Source organism: Gymnogyps californianus, chromosome 11 (genome assembly GCF_018139145.2).
Source record: "Gymnogyps californianus isolate 813 chromosome 11, ASM1813914v2, whole genome shotgun sequence".
In the NCBI taxonomy this organism is placed as follows: Eukaryota; Metazoa; Chordata; class Aves; order Accipitriformes; family Cathartidae; genus Gymnogyps; species Gymnogyps californianus.
Genome location: NC_059481.1, coordinates 1,154,443 through 1,177,964, shown reverse-complemented (window position 1 = coordinate 1,177,964; position 23,522 = coordinate 1,154,443). Strand labels below are relative to the sequence as shown.

Here is a 23,522-nt window from a genome sequence, read left to right as displayed (position 1 = left end):
TTCTTTTTCCATCCTGTGCTTCCCTCTTTTTTTTGCTTTGCTTGACTCATCCCTTCCCTTCCCACCCCAATTTCTGCTCGCTCAGGATGCGTTTCAGCATCAAGCTGCTTTCGCAGTGCTGCTGTATCTCAAGATGGTGGATAAAACCCCCGGCTCGAATGCCACGGAGACCATGAGGCATCCAAAGGTCTCCTCCACCTTCTTGGAGGAGGAGCACCACCACCACCACCTTGAACACAAGGTCAGGACACCCAGGTTTGAATCGGGAGGGGTCCAGCAACCCCTGTGTTCCCCAACTGCATCCCAGCTTGAGTTTGACTTCCCAGTGAGACCGCGACGGGCGAGAAAAGCGCCTGCAGGTTTTTGGAGATGCTCGTGGGGCAGTTCCCCTTCCTACCAGGTTCAGCCCATGATGCTTCTCCCCATCCTTCAGCACCCGTGAGGGCCACGAGATGGAGAAGAGCAAAATTTGAGCTCTGTGCCCTGATGCTGTTTCGCGAGCGTGCCATTTCGCAGGGGCTTAAGTCCACGAGCCGGTGGGATCTTTGGGATCTCAGGGGTTTTGGCTAATAGGATTCAGGTAGCTGCGCTTCAGCTCAGGAGCCCACGTGAGAAGGTGTCGTCAGAAGAACGCCAGGGCGCAGGAGGGGCTTTGCTGATGAAGAAAGCTCTCTGAGATGTGACGGTAAAAGATGAAAGGGGTAAAAAGGAGCAAATCTCACTTTTAAAGGAAAAAAGGGAGGCTCCTTTACCCTGTAAACCTGCTCTGGGCACATGGGTTATGAGGAAGACCCAGGGATGCCCCAGCTGCAGGGTTTAGATAGTCCTACGGGGAGAAAAGTTGCATTGCAACAAGCTCTTCAACCGCAAGGAGATGCAGGTTCATCCTGGGTGATGGTTGTCAGGAGGAGGGCAGCAAGTGATGGGCAGGACTCAGGCTGGTCGACATCTCCTAAGTCCTGGTCTGTTCAGGATCTTGAATTTAGAAGATGAGGTGTGTCTGGTTATGATAACGGTTAAGATAAAAGCTTTTTAATGTCCATGGTGTCTCTCATCCCCAAAAGTCCATCTTTTTCTTCTGCTCCGTGGAGCAGATCTGTAGAGCTGGTGCTCAAAAGATTAAAACAGCTGCATATGTAATATTCCTCCATACATACTACCCCCGTTTGAGTCCTTTTTCGTTGTCGGTTTTAATATTAAAAAATATACATGGTTCTTCAGAGCTGCATTAAATCTCCCCGTCTAACTGCGGGCACAAAAATTAACATGTATTTATAAAGGACCATTGGAGGTGGTCTCGGTTTCTGGATCTCATGCGCATGAGATCCGAGCATGGACAACGTGATTAGGTGTGAGTTACCGTTTGCCAAAGGAGTCAGTGGAGACCATTGCGATGCTCAGGAAATACCGAGGGTGGGCGAGGAAGGATGCGAGACGCGATCTAACGATAAAGCGGGAGCCGACTGCCCTGAAATCAAAGCCCTGGCGATGCTCCCACCCGAAGCCAACACGGCCACCTGGCAGGTCAAGCTTCCCATCGCACGGGCTGTGGGCTTTGTGGAAACCCATCCTGCCAGCAGCTGGGCTTGCTTGGAAATCCAAGTCGCGCTTGGTCCCTCAGCTGGTAGCTGGTCCATGAGCGCCATCCTCACCGCCTCCATTCTCACCACCTCCATCCTCACCCCCTCCAACATGCTGAGTCCTTCTGGTACCTCTCCCAGCCTGGGGTGAGATTTTGGAGGGTCCTGGGTGCGACCGCCGGCGGCACACTGAGGACCGATGGCCAGGGCCGTCTTCTTCGCTCCTTGGGAGAGCAGTGTGGTTGGCACCTGAGATGTTTGCAAAATCACCTTGGCTGGTGGTGGTGACGGTGTTGTCTCTCTTCAGGGCAAAGGACGCGTGCGACGTGGCGCCTACCCCAGCCCGACGTCTCCCGTTTCCGTGCGCTTGCCCTCGGTGACGGACGTCCCCGAGGAGACCATGAGCAGCGAGGAAGCCATGGAGATGGAGGTGACGGAGCAGCAGCAAGTGGCCATGCAGCAGGAGGAGAAGGTGCTGACTGAGCAGATTGAGAGCCTGCAGAAGGAAAAGTGAGTGTGGCCGAGGGTTCAAGCCACGACCCCTAGCTATAGGTTACCTATGGATGTTGCTTGGCATCATATGGTTGACGTGCTGCTCACAGGGTGACCTGGAGGACTCCATCCCTCCATGATCTCTTGGCGTACGTGCATCCCTTTCTTCTCCTCCCCACCTTTTTGGTCCCGTTGGGTCAATGGGACTGGGTTGGTTTTGGCAGGGAGGAGCTGACGTTCGAGATGCTGACGCTGGAGCCCCGCGCCTCCGACGACGAAACCCTCGAGTCCGAAGCCTCCATCGGCACCGCCGACAGCTCCGAAAATTTGAACTTTGACTCCGAAGGAGCCATCTCCGATCGCTCGGGTAAATCCAGGCGTTCTTGGGGTTTATCATAGAATGGTTTGGGTTGGAAGGGACCTTCCAAAATCAACTAGTCCAGCCCCCCTGCAATGAGCAGGGACATCTTCAGCGAGATCAGGTTGCTCAGTTTTTCTATAGCCTGGGGGGGGGGGCGTTATTTGTTTTTTTCCTGCCTGCAGGAAAGGTAAAGCCAGCAATTTAAATGGGTGTGAAGAGGCGGGGGGTTAAGGGTTAAAACACGTGGACCTGGGGAGGTGGGTGGTAGCACCCAGGATTTGGTGGGGAGGTGAGCGCTCCTCCAGCGCCGCCGCATCATTCCCGGGTGATGCTACCTCCAAGCGAGACGCTGGGAACGTTGTCCTGGCTTCGTGGCGTGTGTCCCCGGGGAGCAGCGCCGAGACGCTGGGTGGTTTCGGGGTGTTAATCCTCCGGTGGTCCTTCCCCTCCCCTGCCCCCCAGAGAGAAGCGTAGCACTTACCTCCCTGCGCCTCGCCAAGGCAGAGGGGCCGAGCCGGCTGCGAAGGCACCCCAGGATGCGGCCGGACCCGGCGGACCCAGCCGATGCCTCCATCTCCTCCTCCTCCTCCTCCCAATCATCCACCTCCTGCTTGCCCCACCTGCCCCGGAAGCGCTTCCAGATGTACTCCAAATCGCCTTTCTACCGAGCGGGGGGGCCCGGCGAGCCCCCCGAAACCCGAGCGAGCCCCGAGGGCTTCGTGGGACCTCTCCGTTATCCTGAGGACCGGCCTCAGTTCACCACCCGCGGGACGTTCAACCCGGAGAAAGGCAAACAGAAACTGAAGAGCGTGAAAACTTCCCCCCCGAAAACCAAAGAGCCCCCGGATGGGGGGACGGGGGGGGGACGCAAGAGAAACCCCGAGGCCGACTGCGCCGCCGCCCAACCCCTCGTCCTCCTGGGGAGCAACGAGTTCATGGTCTGAGATGCTCCACCCCGGGGACGCGTCGCACGCCGGAGCATCCTCCCCGTCGGCAGCACCGGCAGCGCTCCCGATGGCTTCCTCGTTAACGCCAGGAGAATGAATTCTTCATTAAAAAGGCCGGTGGGGGACGGTTTTAATGGTGGCCTTAATGGTTTTGGGGGGGGGGGGGGGGGGGGAGACCTTTGGGGGGGGGTTGGACCGGGGATGGAGGGGCACTGGCCAGCTCCTGCGCCCTTCCCCTCGGAGCATCCCACGTCTCGGAGCATCGCGCCGCCAAATCCTCGCGCCGAATCGCCGTCGCCCGTCGGTAGGAGAAAACCAAGCCTACAAATCCCGCAGGAGCATCCCGAGCCGGCGCCGGCTCCACTCCAGCCAGCCAAGCCCTCCACGCTTTAACCACCTCATCCACGCCAACGCCAAGCGCATGGAAAAGCGTTAAAATCTGCCAAAAATCACCTTTTTTTTTTTTTTATTTTATTTTTTAATGTGACCTAACCACCTTTCCTCTTTTTTTTTTTTATTTTTTTGGAGACCATCAGTATTAAAAAATAATAATAATAATAATAATCATCAAGGACTACTTGAAGCTATTTTTGTTTATATGCCGGTTACTGGAGTTTGTTGTAAATATATATATTTTTATTATTTTCTTTTAATATTTTTCCCCAGACAGAACTTTTTTTTTTTTTTAATTATTATTATTATTTTTTGGCCGGGGAGGAGGGAAGCGATGGGCTGAGCCGTCCTGCCGGTGTCGCTGCCGGTGTCACCATCCATCATTTGCCGCTACCACCCTGAGTACACACATTGAGTTTTATTTTGAACAAGAAATCCCTGGAGGTGTAATTAGCGTGATTTAAAAGCGGTGCCCATGACAGGACTAATTAGCAATGCTAGCTAACGACTCGGCTCTTAATCCCTCCCGTATCATCGTCATCATCACCCTCGGTGGCGCCCGCAGAAGCTCCGGGTACCGGAAAACCTCTGGAAAGGCAAAATTAGGAGCCCTGTGGGGCTAATTAGATTGATAAAGGCTGGATCTGTCCTTTCGGATGGGCTGGGTGTCGCAGGTTGAGGCTCGTCCTTTCCCGAAATGCCACCAAAAAGGGGCAAAAATACTGAAAATTTGGGTTTTCCTGAGTATTTTGTGTTCTGCCGGGCATCCCCGCATCCCTGGGTTTAGCCGAGCCGCCCTTCGGTCCCCTCTCCCCCTGCCCAAAGGGCCATTTCTTTTGAGGGATGGTTTATTTATTGGGGGTTTTATTTTTTATTTTATTTTATTTTATTAATTTTTACTATTTTTTTTTTTTTTTTTTTTTTTTTTTTTCCAATGGGGGAAAGCGATAGATGCCGCAGGGAGAGCGGGGGCGCGGGAACAGCATCCGCCTCGGCGCTGCGTCCCGGGAGCGGAACAAGACCAAGTCAATCATCCCCCATCCATAGGGGAAGATGGGATTTTACCATCCCCAGACGGGAAAATAGGGATTTGGGGACCGACCCGGGATGCGCTGGGAAGGCGGGTGGTGGCCACGAAAGTGAAAGCTCCTGGGGAGTCACCCCAAACCCCCCCGGAGCTGGAAACAGCGGGAGCATCCCCAGTGCTCTGCGCCAAAACCAGCCATTTTAGAGCCTCTTTAGCTAAAAGCCCAGGAATTGCCCTCAAAGCGGCCGGGCGAGGAGCTCCCTGAGGGCGGGTGGAAGGGCTCCATCCTCATCCTCAGTTTTCTCGCCCTGGCGGCACGAGAGCAGCAGGGACGGCAGATCTGGCTTAGGCAGCGCCTCCAAATATATATATATATATATATATGTATATTTCTTTTGAGAGAGAGATATATTTCCCTTATATATATATTTTATATATATAAAGAAAATATATTTAAAAGAATATATATTCTATATATAAAGAAAAATATATAAAAATATAGATTCTCTGTATATATAAAAAATATATATAAAGAATAAATATATGTTTATATATTTTATATTTCTTTTATATATAATACATATTTATATATAAAGAAATATGAGATATGTATACTATATATAAAGAATATATATTTCTTCATGTATATGTTTTTATATATTTCTATATACAAATATATATAAAAGAAATATACTATATATAAAGAATATATATTTCTTTGTGTATATATTTTTATATATTTCTATATAAAGAAATATACATAAAAAAGAAATATATACTATGTAAAGAATATGTATTTCTTTATATATTTTTATGTATTTCTTCCGTATGTATAAAGAAATGTATATGTATATGTTTCTTTATATATATTTATGTGTTTATATAGAGAGTATATTTCTCTATATATAAAGAAATATATAAAAGAAATATATATACCATATATAAAGAATATATGTTTATATATTTTTCTCTATTTATATATATAAATGTATAGAATATATATAGAAAATATGTTTCTTTATATATATATTTGTGTGTGTGTATATATATATATAAAGAAAAGATATATAAAAGAAATATATACATATATATATATATATATAAAATCCGGGCAGGAGCTAAGCTAGCAGTCAGCGCTGGATCCCCCAGGAATCGGGGGGGGGGGGGGCGGGGAACGGGGTGTTCCAGGGTCCCCGGCCGGCGCATCCCCCCGGCATCTCCCGCAGCCCCTTCCCGGCCCTCCCTCCCTCCCTCCGGCAAAGGGCCGGATTTGGGGGCAAAACCCGGGGTTTCCCGGAGCGGCGTGAATGTACTTACTACTGGAAAGGAGAGGGGCTGCGTGCTGTTAATTATTATTATTTTTAATGGAAATTTTTTTAAGTAATTTATAAGTCTGCTGCGTGTAAATTAAAAAACAAAGTCTGTATTGTAAGAGGATATATTATCCTGTGTCATCCGCGCTAGGAATTGTTTTAAAAAAGGAAAAAACAAAAAAAAAAAAGAGAAATAAAAGTGTAATTCTATAAAGGCGAAGAATTTCTGGTGCCCCGCAGCGGGGGGACGCTGCCGCTTGTGGAACCCCCAAACTACTGTCAGGGTTGGGGGGCGTTTTTTGGGGGGGTCTTTTTTCCTTCTGCCATCAGACCGTGGTGTGTATCCCGTGCAATTTGTGGATTTTTCCCTCCAGTCCTCCCCGTGGCTGTACAGAGCGGCTTGCCGAAGCCCTGACCCGCGCTAATTAAAGAGCTGTAACGAGGAGCGCCTGGCGCTGGGTGCTGTGTTTGATGCTGGGGGGGTGACGGCGGCTCCCCTGCCCCAGCCCCCCCGGGGCCGGGCCCTCTGCTTCCGGCCCATTTCTCTGCAGGTTATTTAATTCAGATTATTTAATTCGTCTTATTTATATTCAGATTATTTCTATTCAGGTTATTTTCAATTTATTTGTATTTAGATTATCTGTTTTCATCTTATTTATATTCAGGTTATATTCAGATTATTTCTGTTCAGATTATATTTATCTTATATTCGGACAATTTATTGTCCATTTATTTATAATCAGATTACTTATTTTCATTTTATTTCTCTTCCTATTATTTATATTTAGTTTATTTATATTCAGATAGTTTATTTTCAATTTATTTGTATTCAGATTACTTCAGATTATTTCTATTCAGGTTATTTAATTCAGATAATTTCTATTCAGATTATTTATGTTCAAACAATTTATACTCAGATCATTTATTTTCAATTTATTTATATTCACATTATTTCTATTAATCTTATTTATAGTCTGATTATTTAATTCAGATTCTTTATATTCATCTTACTTATATTGAGCTTATTTATATTCAGAGAATTTATTTTCAATTTATTTACATTCAGATTATTAATATTCAGCTGGTGCCCCCCCCGCTGCCACCCCCATCCGAGGACGGGGACCCCGAGTCAGCGGCGCGAGGAGGCTGGCTGCAAAAGTCCTCTTTATTCGGAGTATAAAATCGGGGGGCGGGGGGCAGAGCGGGAGCCCCCCGGGACACGGGGACGAGGGTCCGTCACCGCCTGTCCCCTGGGATCACGGAGCTGAAGTGGCGGCAGGGGGGGCCCCGCGCCCCGTGAGCAAGGGGCAGTGATTGTGGCTGGGGGCGGGGGGCACCCAGCCCCGGGCTGGCGTCACCCCCAGGCTGGCATCACACCTGGATGGCATCACCCCTGGCCAGTGTCACCCCTGGGATGGCGTCACCCCCAGCCAGTGTCACCCCTGGTCTGGTACCAACCCCAGGATGGCCATTACCCCTGTGGCCAGTGTCACCTCTGGGCTGGTGTGACCCCTGGGACAGTGTCACCCCCGGGCTGGTGTCACCCCCAGGCTGGCATCACCCCCAGCCAGCGTCACCCCTGGTCTGGTACCACCCCCAGGATGGCCATCACCCCTGTGGCCAGTGTCACCCTTGGTCTTGTGTCATACCCCGGGCTGGCATCACCCCTGGGATAGTGTCACCCCCAGGTTGGCATCACCCTTGGCCAGTGTCACCCCTGGGCTGGCATCACCCCTGGGCTGGTGTCATGCCCTAGGCTGGCATCAGCCCTGGGGCAAGTGTCACCCCTAGGCTGGTGTCACTCTTGGGTGGCAGTGGGTCCCCGTGGGTGCCTGTGCCACAGCAAGGGCGCCTTCCCTGGGTCCATGGATTCCTCCAATGTTTGGGACAGCAGCACCCATCGAGGCACCCCCCCCAGTGAGGTGCTCCCGCTGCGTCTGGCACTCACTTGGGGACGTCCCCCTGCCGCCAGCTGTCCCCAGTGAAGCTGGTCCCACGTCCCTGCTGCCAGCATCCCATAGTCCTGGCTACCACCCTGGAAACGGGACCATGGGCTCTGTCACACCCCACAGCATCCTGGGGTGAGGAGACCCAGGGTGGGGGTGACAGGGTGCCAATGCAAGGTGACAGACAAGCCGGGTGACATCAGGGTGGGGGGGGTCAGTTCTTGAACATGTCGCACAGCAGCTTCTCCATGGGGGTGTTGCCAATGGTCCGGCGGAAGAAGAGCAGCTCCACGCGCTCGGAGGAGATGAAGCGCAGCGCCGGGAGGAGCAGCAGCAGCTTCCCGAACCTGGGGGACAGAGCGGTGGCCATGGGTTGGTGTCCTCACCCCTTGGTGCCACCCATGGGGACGTGGGGACGGCGGTACCTGATGGGTTGCCCGGGGTAGTGAGAACGGTTGTGCTGGCCCAGCATCACCTGCGACTGGTCCTGCAGGTTCTCCACCTGCTCGGGGTCCTTCAGGCCGCGGGTCTCTGCAGGGACAAGGGGGTGACGGGGTGGGGTGGGGACACGGGGACGGGCAGCGGCGGGTGCTGGTGGGCCCCCTCACCTGGTTTGAAGAGCACCACGGCCTTCATGCAGGCGAATTCGGTGGGGTCGACGGCCAACGCCTTGAAGCGGCTGAGGGTCTCCTGCAGCGCCCGGACGTCCAGGGCGGCCGGCAGCAGCTTGCCGGGGGCCGGCTCGGGGACAGCCAGCAGTGGGCAGCTCTCCAGGGGCATGGACCACTGGATGGCACAGAGCAGGAACAGCTCACTCCATGCTTCCTCCAGCAGGATCACCTGGGGAGAGGAGGGGGGAGCCCCAAAACCCCTGTCACCCCCAAAGCCTCCAACACCTGAAGCCACCACAGTTGGCTTGGCTGAAGAGCATCTTCTGGGGGGGCAGGACCCCAAGACCCTGCGGTGAATGTTGTGGGGATGCTCCAGCCATCCCCATCCCACTGGTTGCCTACATTTTTTGGGGACCCTGTTGCCCCATGGGGGTCCCCAACCCCACCTGGTCGCGGAAGGGCAGGTTGGAGAAGACGGGCAGGTTTTTGGCCCATTTCACGGCCATGAAGAGGAGACGTGCAGAGGTCTCATAGACATTTTCGGGGCTGGCCGCTGGGTACGGTGCCACCTGGTACTCGCCGGCCACCCGCTCCGGCTCGCTGCCCGTCACGTCCACCGTCTCATCGGCTGCAGGGACAGAAGGGGATGCTGGTAGTCACCCCACTGTGGGGACAACCCCCTGCCCGTCCCCTCCCCACTGGTGGCTACCCACCATCCTCAGGCTCCAGCTTGGCACATGTCTCAGCCGTCATCAGGCTGGCCATGAAGCGATGGTTGGTGGGCGGCGTGGGTGCTCGGGGACCCGGGGTGACGGCGACAGTGGCACCAGGACCACGGGGAGCTGGGCAGGGTGTCGGGGGGACCTCACGGGTGGTGGCCACGTGCTCAGGGGGCAGCTCGGCGTCCAGCTCGATGCTGTCCAGCCGGACCTGGGCTGTGCTGCGGGGCTGGCGCTCGTTCTGCACGGCTGTGGGGACAAGGTGGCATCAGTGCCGGCCACCCCACTGTCACCCCCCGCCATCCATCACCATGTGTGTCCCCCACCCATCTCACCGTCCTTGTTCATGCCGGCTTGCAGGCACTTCTTGAGCCGGCAGGCCTGGCACTGGTTGCGGTGTGCCTTGTCCACCGGGCACAGCCCCGTCCCCGCCTGGCACCTATGGAGAGAGGTGGCACCTGGCTGCAGCCCCTGGGGTGGCCCCTGTCCCTGGGGGGTCCTGCCCCCATGGGTGCCATATCCTGGGGGTGCTTTGTCCCTGTTGGGTGTCTTATCCCCCCCAATGGGTGCCCTACCCCAATGGGCACCCTGTCCCCAATGGGTGCCCTGTTCCAATGAATGCCCTGTCCCAAATGGGTGCCCTGTCCCAGCGAATACGCTGCTTTGATGGGTGTCCGGGACCCATGAGGGTGCCCTGGACCCCTCCCCAGGTCCCTGCCCCATTGGGTGCCTGTCCCCTGGTCCCTGCCCTGCTGGATTCAAGTCCCCCTGGGTCCCTGCCCCACTCATTGCCTATGCCCTGGGGTCCCTGCCCTGCTGGGTGTCCATCCCATGGGACTCTACCCCACTGGGTGCCTGTCCCCCTAGTCCCTGCCCCACTGGGTGTCCATCCCCAAGGTCCCGGTCCCACTGGTGTCCATCCCCCTAGGTCCCTGCCCTGCTGGATGCCCCATTGCCTGGCTCCCTGTCCCACTGGTTTCATGTCCCCCTGGTCCTTACCCCACTGGCTGTCCAACCCCATGTCCCTGTCCCACTCAGTGTCCATCACCGGGGTCCGTTCTCCCACTGGGAGAATGTCCCCCTGGTCCCTACCCCGTTGGGTGCCTGTCTCCCTGGTCCCTGCCCTGCTGGGTGTCCAACTCCTGGATCCCCACACTGCTGGGTGCCTGTCCCACCAGTCCCTGCCCCACTGGGTGTCCATGCCCCGGGGTCCCTACCCTGCTGGGTTTCCTTCCTCCTGGGTCCTCGCCTTGCTTGGTGCCCATCCCCTGGGTCCCTGTCCCTCTGGGTGCCTGTCCCCTGAGTCTTTGTCTCACTGGGTGTCCATCCCCAAGGTCCCTGCCCCTCTGGGTGCCCATCCCCAAGGTCCCTGCCCCGCTGGCTGCCCGTCCCCCAACTCCCTGCCCTGCACCTGCACCCCCGTCCCCACCTGTAGATGAGCTTCCTGCGGACGCTGCGCTTGAAGAAGCCGCTGCAGCCGTTGCAGGCGTAGATGCCGTAGTGCTTCCCGCTGCTGGTGTCCCCGCACACCTTGCACAGCAGCACGGGGCTCAGCGCCTTGCCGGGGGCCGGGCTCAGCCCTGCGGGAGTGGAGCCGCCACATTTGGGGTGACTTGGGACACCCCGATGTCCCTCGTCCTTCCTGCCAGTCCCTGCTGCCCCCCAGCATCCTGGTGATGGAGTGGCTCCCACCTCCGCTAGTCCAGCCCAGGGACATGGATGGGGACACCTCGGGGACTCCAGGGATTGCACACGGGGTTCGGCATCTCCCCATGCCCCAGCACCCGGGATGCTGCAGGATGAGCTCTCATAGGACTTCTAAAAAAAAAGGGGCTGAAATGGTGTCCCTAGGGATGGGGACACTGGGCATCCCAGTGAGGGGACTCCAGGCATCCCAGAGGAGGGCCACAACCAGGGACGGGACGTGTCCTGGAGAAGGGCCAGAGCTGGGGACACTGGGCATCCCAGCAAGGGGCCGTGGGCATCCCAGAGAAAGGTCATAGCAGGGGACTGTGGGGACCCTGGAGAAAGGCCGGGGACCAAGGGCATCCAGGAGAGGGTTGTGGCTGGGGACTACAGGCATCCTGGAGAAGGGCCATAGCTGGGGACCCCAGGGATCCTGGAGAAGGACCATGACGAGGACCAAGGGCACCATGGAGACGGTTGGGGTTGGGGACTGCAGGCATCCCGACCCAGAGAAGGACCGTGATGGGGACCCTCAGCATCTTGGAGAAGGGTGATAGCTGAGGACCCCAGGCATCCCGGAGAAGGACCGTGATGGGGACCCCAGCCATCCTGGAGGACCACGAGGAGGACCCCGAGCGCTGAGGAGAAGGACCACGAGGAGGACCCTGGGCATCTTGGAGAAGGATCACAGTGGGGACCCTGGGCATCCAGGAGAAGGACTGTGACAGGGACCCCAGCCATTCTGGAGAAGGGTCACAATGGGGACCCTGGGTATCTTGCAGAAGGACCATGACAGGGACCCCAAACATCCCAGAGAAGAACCATGACGGGGACACTGCGTTTCTTGGAGATGGACCATGATGGGGACCCCAGCCATCCTGGAGAAGGACTGTGATGAGGACCCCAGGCATCTTGGAGAAGGACCATGATAGGGACCCCCAGGTATCTTGGAGAAGGGCCACGATGGGGACCGAAGGCATCCAGGAGAAGGCCATGATGGAGACCCCGGGCATCTTGGAGAAAAACTACAACGGGGGACCCCAGGCATCTTGGAGATGGACCTTGATGGGGACCCTAATTTTCCCAGAGAAGAACCATGATGAGGACCCCCAGGCATCTTGGAGAACGACCACAGTGGGGACCCAGCCATCCCAGAGAAAGACCCCACCGGCGACCGCGGTCCCGCCGTGTCGCACCCACTCGAGCAGAACACCACCTCTTACCCGTGGGGCTATCATCCAGCCCGGCGCTCACCACCGACCCCGCCGGTGACGCAGCCATCCTGTACCCGGCGTTCCCAACCTCTCCCTCTCCCCTCCCTCCGGATCCACCACGGTGGGTGCCCCGGGGTCTGGTGAGGCGGTGGGTGCTCCGGCAGCTCTGCAGGCAGCGGGGCTCTTGCCTTGCTCTCTTCAAGGCAGCTTAGCGGCGGGTGCTGTGTAAGCAGCCGCCTCTTTGTCACCCTCTTAATCTTTAGTGTCTGCGCGGGGCGGGGGGGGCGGGGGGGGGATCAATCAGCCACACGATGAAGAATTAAAAAGGTGCTGAGCCCCAGCCCTGTAACCCTAAACCCCGCGACACCCAAGCCACCCCCCGCCGCGCGCCGCTGCAGGCCGCCGTGGGGGTGTCACCCTGCCGCTGCCTGTACCCCCCCACACCCAGCATTGCGAGGCTGAGATTGCAGCGGAGGTGGGAGATGGGGCGTGGGGTAGGGACCCCCATGTGTGTCCCCCCCCTTGGCACCCACCGGGTCCTATAAGCACATAAGCCCTTCGCTAAGGCGGTTAGAGGGGAATAACGAAAAGTGGTAATTAAGGGGGGTAATTTCCCTGCCCCCAAGTAATTAATTACCAGCTCTGATGGCGAGGGGAGGGGGAATGCTCGGTGGGGCCCCCCCATGCCTCAGTTTCCCCTCCCGAGGGGACGCGGGGGCCCCCAGGGGCGTTGGGCCGGGGCTGCTGACACCGCAGCGGGTGGGGGCCAGGTGGCCCCCGGGGTTACGCAACCGCCGCTAAACCCTCGCCGTAACAGGGCAGCACAATTTGGGATTTGAGGGCTTTAGCCGCTAACCCCCCCCTGCCCAGCTCAGGGGGATGGCGGGTGGCCACCGTCACCCGGCCCGGCTTGTCCCCAGGGATGGGCCAGGCTGAGGCCCCCTGTGTCCCCAGCCCCCTGTGTCCCTCCCAGGGGGGGCTCAGCCTGCGGCCCCGGGGGTGTTGCTGCCGTCTGTGGCCCCGGCGGAGGCGTCCCAGGGGACGGGCGCTGGCAGCGGGTCCCTGCTGAGGGCTGGCAGCAGTGACACCAGTGGATCCGGGGGCTGGGGGTCACCCCTCCGTCATCCCTGCCTGCGGCATGGTGCCATCATCCTGCCTGCTGCGTGGCTCCATCCCCGCTGCCCGCATCAGGCCTCCATCCCCGCTGCCTGCAGCATTGCTCCATCATCCTGCCTACAACCTCTTTCCATCCCTGCTGCCTGCAGCATTGCTCCATCCTCCCCTGCCTGTAACGTCGCTCCATCCTCCTCTGCCTGCACCATCGCTCCATGCCCGCTGCCTGGACCATTGCTCCATGTTCCCCTGCCTGCAGCATCACTCCACCCCCCTGTCTGCAGCATGGCTCCATCATCCTTGCCTGCAGCATTGCTCTGACCTCTCCTGCCTGCAGCACGCCTCTATCATCCTGCCTGCAGCATGGCTCCATCACCCTGCCTGCCTGTAGCATGGCTCCACCATCCTTGCCTGCAGCATTGCTCTGACCTCTCCTGCCTGCAGCACGCCTCTATCGTCCTGCCTGCAGCATTGCTCCATCACCCTGCCTGCCTGCAGCATGGCTCCACCATCCTTGCCTGCAGCATTGCTCTGACCTCCCCTGCCTGCAGCATTGCTCCATTATCCTGCCTGCTGCGTGGCTCCATCGCTCCCTGCCTGCAGCATTGCTCCATCACCTCTGCCTGCATCATTGCTCCAGCCGCCCCTGCCTGCAGCACAGCTCCATCCTGCCTGCGGCATGGCTCCATCGCTCCCTGCCTGCGGCATGGCTCCATCCTGCCTGCAGCACTGCTCCATCACCCTGCCCGTGACACCCCTCCACCCCTGGGACCCCCTGTCCCACCCCGCAGCCCCCCATCCCGCGGCAGGCCCCCGCCCTGACCCAGATCTCTGACAGCCGCCATCTGCGGAGCGGCTGCCCTCCTCCCTCAGCAGAATTATGACGCTGGGCTAATGCGGCAGGAGCAAGCTGTCACCTCACCCTGCCTGTCCCTTGCCCACAGCTTAGGTGCCTCCAGACCCTTCGGCAGAGCTTCACCCATGGGTGAAACAACCCTCAGTGCCCGATCTGGGGGCGCCAGGAGCACCCCGGGGTGCCAGGCCACCCATGGGTGACGCGGGGACCTGGGCGCCCGGTGCCGGGTGACACCAGGGAGCAGCCAGCATGGCGATACACGCTGAGTCGGCTAATTTGCCAGTCCCTTCCTTGCCGTCAGGTAAAAGCCAGCTCCGGAGCGGGGATTTGGGAGGGGGATTAGCCAGGCCAACCATCTGCTGCCGGCCAATCATCAGCACGCCCAGGAAAAGCCAATAATTACAAAAATACGGTTTCCCACCCCGTTTCTCCATTACACCCATCCGGGTGCTGTGCCCAAGGTGGGGTCCCCATGGAGCAGCACCTCATCCCCCTCCTGGGGCTGAGCACCCCATGAGCACCCAACCCAGGCACCTGGGGGGGCTCGACCCAGCCCGTTTTCAGGGAGCGCCCCGAGCAGGCCCGATGCCACGGCCGAGGGGCTGCAGGCAGCGGGGTGGGGGTGAAGGAGCAAACGTTAAAGCCCGCGGCGGGGTCATGACTCAGCTCGGTGACAGACGCTGGGGCAGATGCCACGGGATTACCCAGCCTAAAACCTCGGGATCTGCCCCCCTTCCCCCCCAGCAGGCGGAGAGCATTTAATTACTAATTTACTAATTACCCAAAGATCCTGGCGACGGGCTTGAAACCCGTGGTCGGGAGCCACCCCAAGGCTCCCGCCACCCTAATCCCAGCAGCCGTGGGGAGCTGATGGATGCGCCCTGGCTGGGGGACAGCTCGGTTGGGGACATCGGGTGACCCAGGGAGGCACCGCTGTCCTGGCAGCCCCGTTCCTGCCGGTGATGACACGGAGTGGTCAGGAACGGGAGGGGACAGCGGGGACAAGGAGGGGATGGTGGGGACCAGGAGGAGACAATGGGGACCAAGGGGACATGGTAGGGACCAGGAGGAGACATTGGGGAGCAGGAGGGGGTAGTGGGGATCAGGAGGGGATGGTGGGGACCAGGAGGAGACAACAGAGATCAAGGGGAGATGGTGGGGACCAAGAGGAGATGATGGGAATCAGGAGGAGACGTTGGGGACCGAGGAGAGATGGTGGGGACCAGGAGGGGACGATGGAGACGAGGAGGAGACAATGGGGACAGAGGGGAGATGACAGGGACCAGGAGGGGACAACAAGGATCAGGGAGGGGATGATGAGGACCAGGAGGAGATGGTGGAGACCAGAACAGAATGATTGGGAACCAGGAGGAGATGATGGGGACCAAGAGGAGATGGTGCTGACCAGGAGGGAATGATGGAGACCAGGACGAGATGGTGGGGACCAGGGGAGGACAATAAGGATCAGGAGGGGATGATGGGGACGAGGAGGAGGTGATGGGGACTGGGCGGGGATGATGAGGATCAGGAGGGGACAATGGGAACCTGGATGTTTTGATGGTGACCAGGAGACAATGATGGATGGTGGAGAGCAGGAGGTGACGGCAGGGACCAGGAGGGGATGATGGAGACCAGGACAGGACAATAGGGACCACGTGGGGACAATGGGGACCAGGAGGGTGTGATGGGGGTCAGGAGGGGCAGTGGGATGCAATAGGGATGGATGGGGATCATGAGGGGATAGTGAGGACTGGGATGGGGTGATGGGGACCGGGAGGGGTCAATGGGGACCAGAAGGGGACAATGGTGACAAAGAGGGGCCAAGGGAACCTAGAGGGATGATGAGGACCAAGAGATGATGATGGAGCCCAGGAGCGGCTAGTGAGGACCAGGAGGGGGTGGTAGAGACCGGGAGGGGACACTAGGGACTAGAAGTGGGTGGTGAGAACCGGAGAGTACATCAGGACAGGACAACGGGGACCAGGAGAGGATGGTGGGGATGAGGAGGGGACAAGAGCAACCAGAAGAAGTCACGAAGATCTGGGAGAGTACAAGATGGCTCTGTGGGACTGGAGGTGGCTGGGAAGGGTTAACACGGCCGCCCCGCGCTGAGCCGTGTCCAGGCCAGGCTCTGGTTTCAGCTGTAATTAGCTCCTGTTTATTGGAGGCTCCGTGATAAATGATGCTGCAGAGGTTGCCCGATGACAGAGGATGACAGCTCCCACGTCACCCGCCCCAAGCGCTGCCAAAGCCTTTGCTGACCCCCCGGCGCAAGGATTAAAGTTTAATGTGGCTCCAGAGCTGACCCCGGGCATGCACCGCCGCCCCGGGGACACGGGGCTGGGGACAGGCTGGTGGCCATTGGGCCACCTTCAGGGCAAGAGGCGTTTTGGCACCAAGAGGTGTTTTGGCACCAGCCCGGTGGCCACTGGCTATCAGTGCATTGTGGCAACGGGGCCATTTCGTGACTTCTTTGGGGTCACCTAAGGGGTTCGTTGATGAAATGTCACACAAGGTTGTGTTTGTCCTCCTGGGACTGGCCCCAGGTGAGGCCGGTTGGTGTGGTCCGGGCACATTCCCGGGCAGCGGCGGAGCCATGTGTAGGTGCCAAGAGCCACCGCAGTGCTCGCCGGGACGGGTTGAGGTCCTGCCCCGTGGCCACCTTTAGAGCAGCAGCTGCTTGGGGACCACAGTGGAGCGAGGGGACCTCGGAGGCATCCCGAAGGTGAGGGAGCAGGGCACGGCATGAGCACCAGGGCTGGCACAGTGCCCGAGGCTGCGGCTTGGGTTTTGGCAGGGCGACGTGGCACCACAACTGTTTGGGGACAGAGAGGTCCCCGAGGTGGGGCTGGGGACAGGTCCCTGTCCCCAGCTCTCTCAACATCATGTTTTCTCCTTGCAGATGAACCTCCTCACCCAGGTAAAGGGGGAGCCGGCGGGGAGGGCACCCGCACCCAGGCGGTCCCACCCCTCTGCTGTGGCACCTGGCGCCCACGGACCCCGCGGCTGGGACCTGCCCAGTGCTGAGTCTGGGGGTGCAGGGGGGGCAGAGAGTCCTGGGAGGCTGCTCTGGGCTGGGGATGGGTGCTAGCATGGGCCGGTGCTAGCAAGGGTGGTTGCTATCAGTGTGGTGTGCCAGCAGGGGTGGGTGCTAGCAGGGGGATGGGTGCCAGCAGGGGATAAATGTCAGCAGGAATGGGTGCTAGCAGGGAATGGGTGCTAGCAGGGAATGGGTGCCAGCAGGGAATGGGTGCTAGCAGGGAATGGGTGCCAGCAGGGGTGGGTGCTAGCAGGGGTGGGTGCTAGCAGGGGTGGGTGCTATCATGGGTGGGTGCTAGCAGGGGTGGGTGCTAGCAAGGGTGGGTGCCATCAGGGTTGCGTGCCAGCAGGGGTGGGTGCTAGCAGGGGGATGGGTGCCAGCAGGGGATGAATGCCAGCAGGAATGGATGCTAGCAGGATATGGGTGCTAGCAGGAATGGGTGCTAGCAGGGGATGGATGCTAGCAGGGGATGGGTGCTAGCAGGGGATGGGTGCCAGCAGGGATGGGTGCCAGCAGGGGCTGGGTCCCAGGCTCGCTCTGCCCCCTCTCCCCACAGGTGAGCACCCTGGTGCAGACCCTGCGAGCCCCGGATGGGCCGTTCTTCCAGCCCCAGCGCTGGCTGGGCTCCTGGGTGCAACAGGTTTGGGGGTGCTGCCCCAGCCAGGGGCTTGGGCAGGGGGATGGCAGCAGTCCGGGCAGGGGCTGAGCCATGACACCGGTGCCTGGGTCCCATCTCCCCAGCACCACCGGGGCTGATGCCGGGTATTTGTCCCTCCAGGTGAGCAGCTCCAGGCAAGTAAGTGCCGGCGTCTCCTTTGCGCCCCACACCACCCGTCTCACCCCTGGCACAACAGGGCCAAATCCTACATGCCCTGCCTTTTCCTCAGCACCCATGGGTGCTCAGGACCTAGAGGAGGTGGCCCCTTCTTGGAGGGTTTCCCCATCCATGGAGACCCAAGCTGTGCCTAAGCCACCGGGGATGGGGGATGAGCCAGCGGGTTGGTGATGCTGCCGGTGTCCCCGGGGCACTGGTGGCCCTGAAACACGGACGGGTCCCCAGGCGGTGGCTGGGGCAGTGAGCACGGCAGCGTTCTTCCTCTGCGAGGGGCTGCTGGGCCAGCACTTTGACGTTGTTCCCGATGGGGTGGCCGAGCCCCAGCCCGGGGACCTCTTCCTCTTCCCACTGGCCTCGGGGGGCCCCGGCTGGTGGGGCGCCCACGCCGGCATCTACTGCGGTGACGGGGAGATCATCCACCTGGAAGGTGAGCCCCAGGAGGTGGTCACGGCGTGGGGACGTCCCCATGGAAGGGACACGGGGTACAGCATCCCCTCTGCCCTGCAGGCAGCTCGGGGACGTCCCCATTGGGGATCGTGGCCAAGCACGGCAAGAGCCACCTCCTGCGGACACGGGGTCCGGCCAAGGTGCTGCGGAGGAAGGAAGGGCTGGATGTGGCCGCCCTGCAGCGGCGGATCCGGGTGGCCATGGACCAGGCGGTGGAGTACGATGCCATCACCTGCAACTGCGTCCACTTCGCCCTCACTCTGCTGGGGCTGGGCCAGCTTGCCGGCGCCATGGTGGGTGCCCCTACCATAGAGGGTGCCACCACCCCAGGGGACCCCGACACCCGCTCTGGCTGAGCATCACCACAGCCCATCTTCTCTCCCAGGTGTCCCCTGCGCTACAGTGATGGAGGCAGCGATGAGCCCGGGGGACACGCAGGGCTGGAGCATCCTTCCCCCAGGGACCAGCGTTGCACCAGTGGCTTTGGCATCCTTCTTGCGTGGCAATAAACGATTGCATAGAGACCCTGTGCCAACCCTGTTTCATTTGTGTTTTTTTCGCTTTTGCTTTCCTTTTCCCAGAAGCTGCCGGCGAGCAATGTCCCGCCTTGGCACATCTCGAAGGCAGCGGCCGCTCTTCGCTCCCCGTGGCCTCCTGGGACAAACAGATGCCTCTTTCGTTGCTGGTGTTTGATTTTGAGCATCAAAATAAATATTCCCTGGGCTGCTGGGTTGCAAACTGGCCAAACGGCTGGACCAGGTCTGGTTGGATGCCAGTCACAGGTGGTGTATCCCAGGGGTCAATACTGGGTCCAGTCCTGGTCAACATCTTCATTACTGGTCCGGTTGACGGGGCAGAGCATACCCTCAGTGAGTTTGCTGCTGACACCAACCTGGGAGAGGCGGCTGATGTGCCAGAGGGTCGTGCTGGCACCCAGAGGCACCTGGACAGGCTGGAGAAATGGGCCGACAGGAACCTCAGGAAGTTCAACAAAGGGAAGGTGCAAATTCCTGCCCCTGGGGAGGAACAAGCCCAGGCACCAGGACATGCTGGGGGGCGACCAGCTAGAAAGCAGCTTGGCAGAAAAGGCCCTGGGTGTCCTGGGGGACACCAAGTTGACCATGAGCCAGCAATGTGCCCTTGGGGCACAGTGAAGGCCAACAGGATCCTGGGCTGCATTAGGAGGAACATTGCCAGCAGGTTGAGAGTGGTGATCCTTGCCCTCTGCTCAGCACTGGTGAGGCCACCCCTGGAGCGCTGGGTCCTGTGCCGGGCTCCCCAGTACAAGAGAGACACGGACATACTGGAGAGAGACCAATGAAGGGCCACCAAGGGTCTGGAGCATCTCTCGTATGAAGAGAAGCTGAGAGAGCTGGGGCTGTTCAACCTGGAGAAGAAAAGGCTCAGGGGGATCTCATCAGTGTGTATCAACACCTGATGCGGGAGTAAAGAAGATAGAGCCAGCCTCTTCTCAGTGGTGCCCAGTGCCAGGACCAGAGACAACGGGCATGAACAGAAACACGGGAGGTTCCCTCTGAACATCAGGAAAGACTTTTTTCACTGGGAGGGTGACCGACCCCTGGCACAGGTCACCCAGGGATGTTCTGGAGCCTCCATCCTTGGAAGTATTCAAAAGTCATCCGGACGTGGTGCTGGGCAAGGAGCTCTAGGTTGAGGTTGGACCAGATGACTTCCAGAGGTGCCTCCAACCTCTAATCATTCTGTGATCCTGTGAAAATATTCCTCCACTGGGATTACTTAAAGCTGCTTCAGGTCTCTCTCCAGGCTTTCTTTTGGGGACTCTTGCAGTTCCCACACTCACGGGAGAGTTTCTGGGAGGCTTTGCTCCCACCAGAGGGGAAGTTTGATTCCCCAGTGAGGGGGAAATGTCCCCGTGGCTTCCAAGAGCAAGGGAGCAAAACCGAGAAGCTGGGTGCCTGATCAGGCTGGGGCTGGAGGAAGGTCTCTCGGTGGCCGGTGGGAAGTCGCTGCACGACATGCACTTTTGGAGATGTCCTGCAGTCCCTCTGACTCAAGAGTGTTTCTGGGATCTCCTGCGTCACCTCCCTCCATTCCCTAACTTAACATTTAAGGTGGAATTAGCAAATTAACCGCGGCTTTAGAAGTGGGAAAACCCATCTGGGGTTTCCTGGAGTTTGTACTGCTTTTGGGTTTTGCTTTCAGCCTTTCTCTGCCTCTCACGTGCATCAGGAAGGATGTGAGGTCAGGTTTGGCCCCTGCGCCTGCCAACCCACCCATCTGTCCTGGTTTCAGCTGGGATAGAGTTAATTTTCTTCATCGTGGTTAAACCAGGTGTCATGGTTTAACCCCAGCTGCATTTCCCACAGCTCTTGGTGGAGGTGCCAGCAGCCCGGCTCTGTCACTGGCTCAGTCCCACAGAAAACAATGCTAAGTAGCAGCAGTAGCCTGGTAAGGATGCTTCCATCTCTGCATCCCATCGCAGGCAGCTGCCCACGCCGTCGTTGCACCAGGACAGGGAGGGGGATGATGAATGGGGCTTGTCCCGGGACATCTCCAGCTCAAAGAAGTTGGGAAGGCCAGGCGACTCTTGCCCAAGCCAAGCCCTTGTGCCTGGCAGGAGCCATCACGGGCAGGGTGTGATGGCAGGGTGGGACCCTGCCCTCCGCGCATGGGCAGGACGGCACAAGCACAGCGCTGACACCCCATTTCTGTTCCTCTCTCCTTGCAGATGTCGAGCATCTTTGTAAGCAGGAGCTTGGCGAGACCTCCGCCGGCAGCGTGGGGGGCTCAGAGGGCGTTGGGGGGCAATGGGGCTGGTTCTGCCACCTCCTCACCTTCCCTCCCCAGTGCTGTTGGCAGAGGGAGTATGAGGCGCTCGAGTTTCTGCTGTTCAAGAGCATCCCTGGGCGCAGGGAGGTCTTCAAGGAGGTGTCAGAGAACAAGTTGCAGCCCGGGGACATCTTGCTCTTCCCCTTAGACATCAGCTCTGGCGTCCTCAGCAGCAGCTTCAAACACGTGGCCATCTACTGTGGGGACGGAGAGGTCATTCATACACTTCCAGAGTAAGTGTCCAACCCCCTGCTCCCATTTGGGACGTGGCGGTGGCCAAAAGGCGGCCGGCGGCATGGTGGCCGGGCCAGGGCGATGAGCGACTCTCGGTTTTCCAGACATGAAAAATCAGAGGAGCAGAGGTCAGATCAGCAAGGAAGGCTTCAAAGCCATGAAAAAGGAGAGGGAGAAATGCCAGACTTCTTACAAAAAAAAAGGTGGGATCAACCTCAATGACGTCAATAGTAAAGTCAGGGCGGCGATCTACAGCAAAGCCAACTATTACCCTGGCAAAAACAATTGCATCCACTTCACCCTCTACCTCCTAAGCTTGGTGGACTTCTACACAAAACCGGTGAGCACGGAACTGGGCATCATGGCCGTGGTGGGATGGCTCCTGCACCCACAGCCAGCCCTGCGTTTGCATCCTGACCCGATTCCCCCTGGGGCTGGCCCATGGGCAGTGGGGACAGCGGTGGGGACAGCTGAGCCCCCCTGCGCATGGACAGCTTTCTCTTTGCGGGTGGAAATCCAGAATGAAGGTGGCAGGTACGGTGGTGGGGCTATGAGTATCCCCAGTGTCAGCCCTCCCCAGCAGGGCTGTGGGTTCCCCGGGAGAGTTGGGGGGTCCCCAAAGAGGGCTGGGGGGTCCCCAAAGATGGCTGGTGTCTCCAGGAGGGGTGGAGTCCCTGGGAGGAATGCAAGGTCCCCAAGAGGACTGCGGTCTTTGGGAGGGCTGGGGTCCCCAAGGGGCTGGGGTCCCCGGGAGGACTGTAGGGTCCCGAGGAGGGCTGGGATCCCCAGGAGAGCTGTGGGGTCCCCAAGAGTCCTGGGGTCTCTGGGAGGGCTGGAGCCCCAAACAGGGCTGGGGTCTCTGGGAGCCCTGCGGGGTCCCCAAAGAGGGCTGGGGTCTCCAGAGGGGGCTGGGCTCCCCAGGAGGGCTGTGGGGTCCCCAGGAGGACTGGGATCCAGCTGCCAGCGCTGGTGGGGGACCCAGCCGCATCGGGGGGGGAAAGGCAGGGCAGTGGGGTGGGGGGGACCTTTTTTGGGGGGGGGAGCGGGAACAAGGTGGGTCCCTTCCGCTTGCTGGAGCTTAATTGCCATGCATTAATTAGATGCTTTATTAAATTTCGCTACCTGAAATGTGCCCGTTTTCCCCTCGCTGCCTCGCTCGTGCGTGATGGGGTGAGAGAGCTGCCTGGCTGGCAACCGCCCGCTCGGGGCTTGTTAGCTGCGAAGGAAAATAATAACTGAAATATCTGCCAATATCAGGAATTACCTGTGAAGAATATTATAATAATTAATAATTATAATAATAATAATATCTAGAATAAGAATATATAATATAATTTAATCCAATACATTATATATATATAATATATCATACATCATATATAATATACTATATACCATATACTATATAATGTATAACATAGAATATATAATATAATATGATAGAATATAGAATATATATATTACCATATAATTAATATAATCTGTAATAGATTATAATGTAATGTAATATATAACATGTAATATATGGCATATAGTATACAGTATGTAGCATATAATATATAGTATATAATATATAATGTATACCATAATAGAATATAATGTAATGTGATATACTATAATATATTATATAATATGATATAATGTAATATAATATGATTCAATATAATGTAATATAATGTAAATATGTATAATTATATAAACTATTATGATGTATGATATATGAGCTATATGCTATATATAATCATGTCCCAAACACTACTACTGCTAATATCCCAAATTACACCCATTTTACTGCTGACTGGCACCCAAACCCGTGCAGGTGTGTCAGGGTGCAGGGCTGGGGACCCCTTTTGGGGGTGCAAAGCCCCTCCCCCCCCCCATTTTAGGGAGGGGTCGA

At 57.4% G+C, this 23,522-nt stretch overlaps 2 protein-coding genes across 2 annotated transcripts in view; one reads left to right on the top strand and one right to left on the bottom strand.

Moving 5' to 3' along the window:
• The window catches only part of MYO9A (myosin IXA), a 153,789-nt gene extending 150,280 nt beyond the window's left edge, over nucleotides 1-3,509 (top strand). The window contains 3 exon segments of the mRNA XM_050903446.1: nucleotides 1,888-2,090; nucleotides 2,297-2,439; nucleotides 2,896-3,509. Coding sequence (XP_050759403.1) covers nucleotides 1,888-2,090; nucleotides 2,297-2,439; nucleotides 2,896-3,377 — 828 coding nt within the window. The 3' untranslated portion in view covers nucleotides 3,378-3,509.
• A 4,764-nt stretch (nucleotides 3,510-8,273) lies between these two features.
• Nucleotides 8,274-12,356, bottom strand: NR2E3 (nuclear receptor subfamily 2 group E member 3). The gene is made up of 8 exons (XM_050903449.1): nucleotides 12,299-12,356; nucleotides 10,819-10,969; nucleotides 9,725-9,828; nucleotides 9,384-9,638; nucleotides 9,117-9,298; nucleotides 8,668-8,899; nucleotides 8,485-8,590; nucleotides 8,274-8,406 (listed from the first exon to the last, which is right to left on the bottom strand). Exons 1-8 carry the CDS (start codon nucleotides 12,354-12,356, stop codon nucleotides 8,274-8,276), a joined length of 1,221 nt encoding a protein of 406 aa, XP_050759406.1.
• Between the last annotated feature and the right edge of the window lie 11,166 nt (nucleotides 12,357-23,522).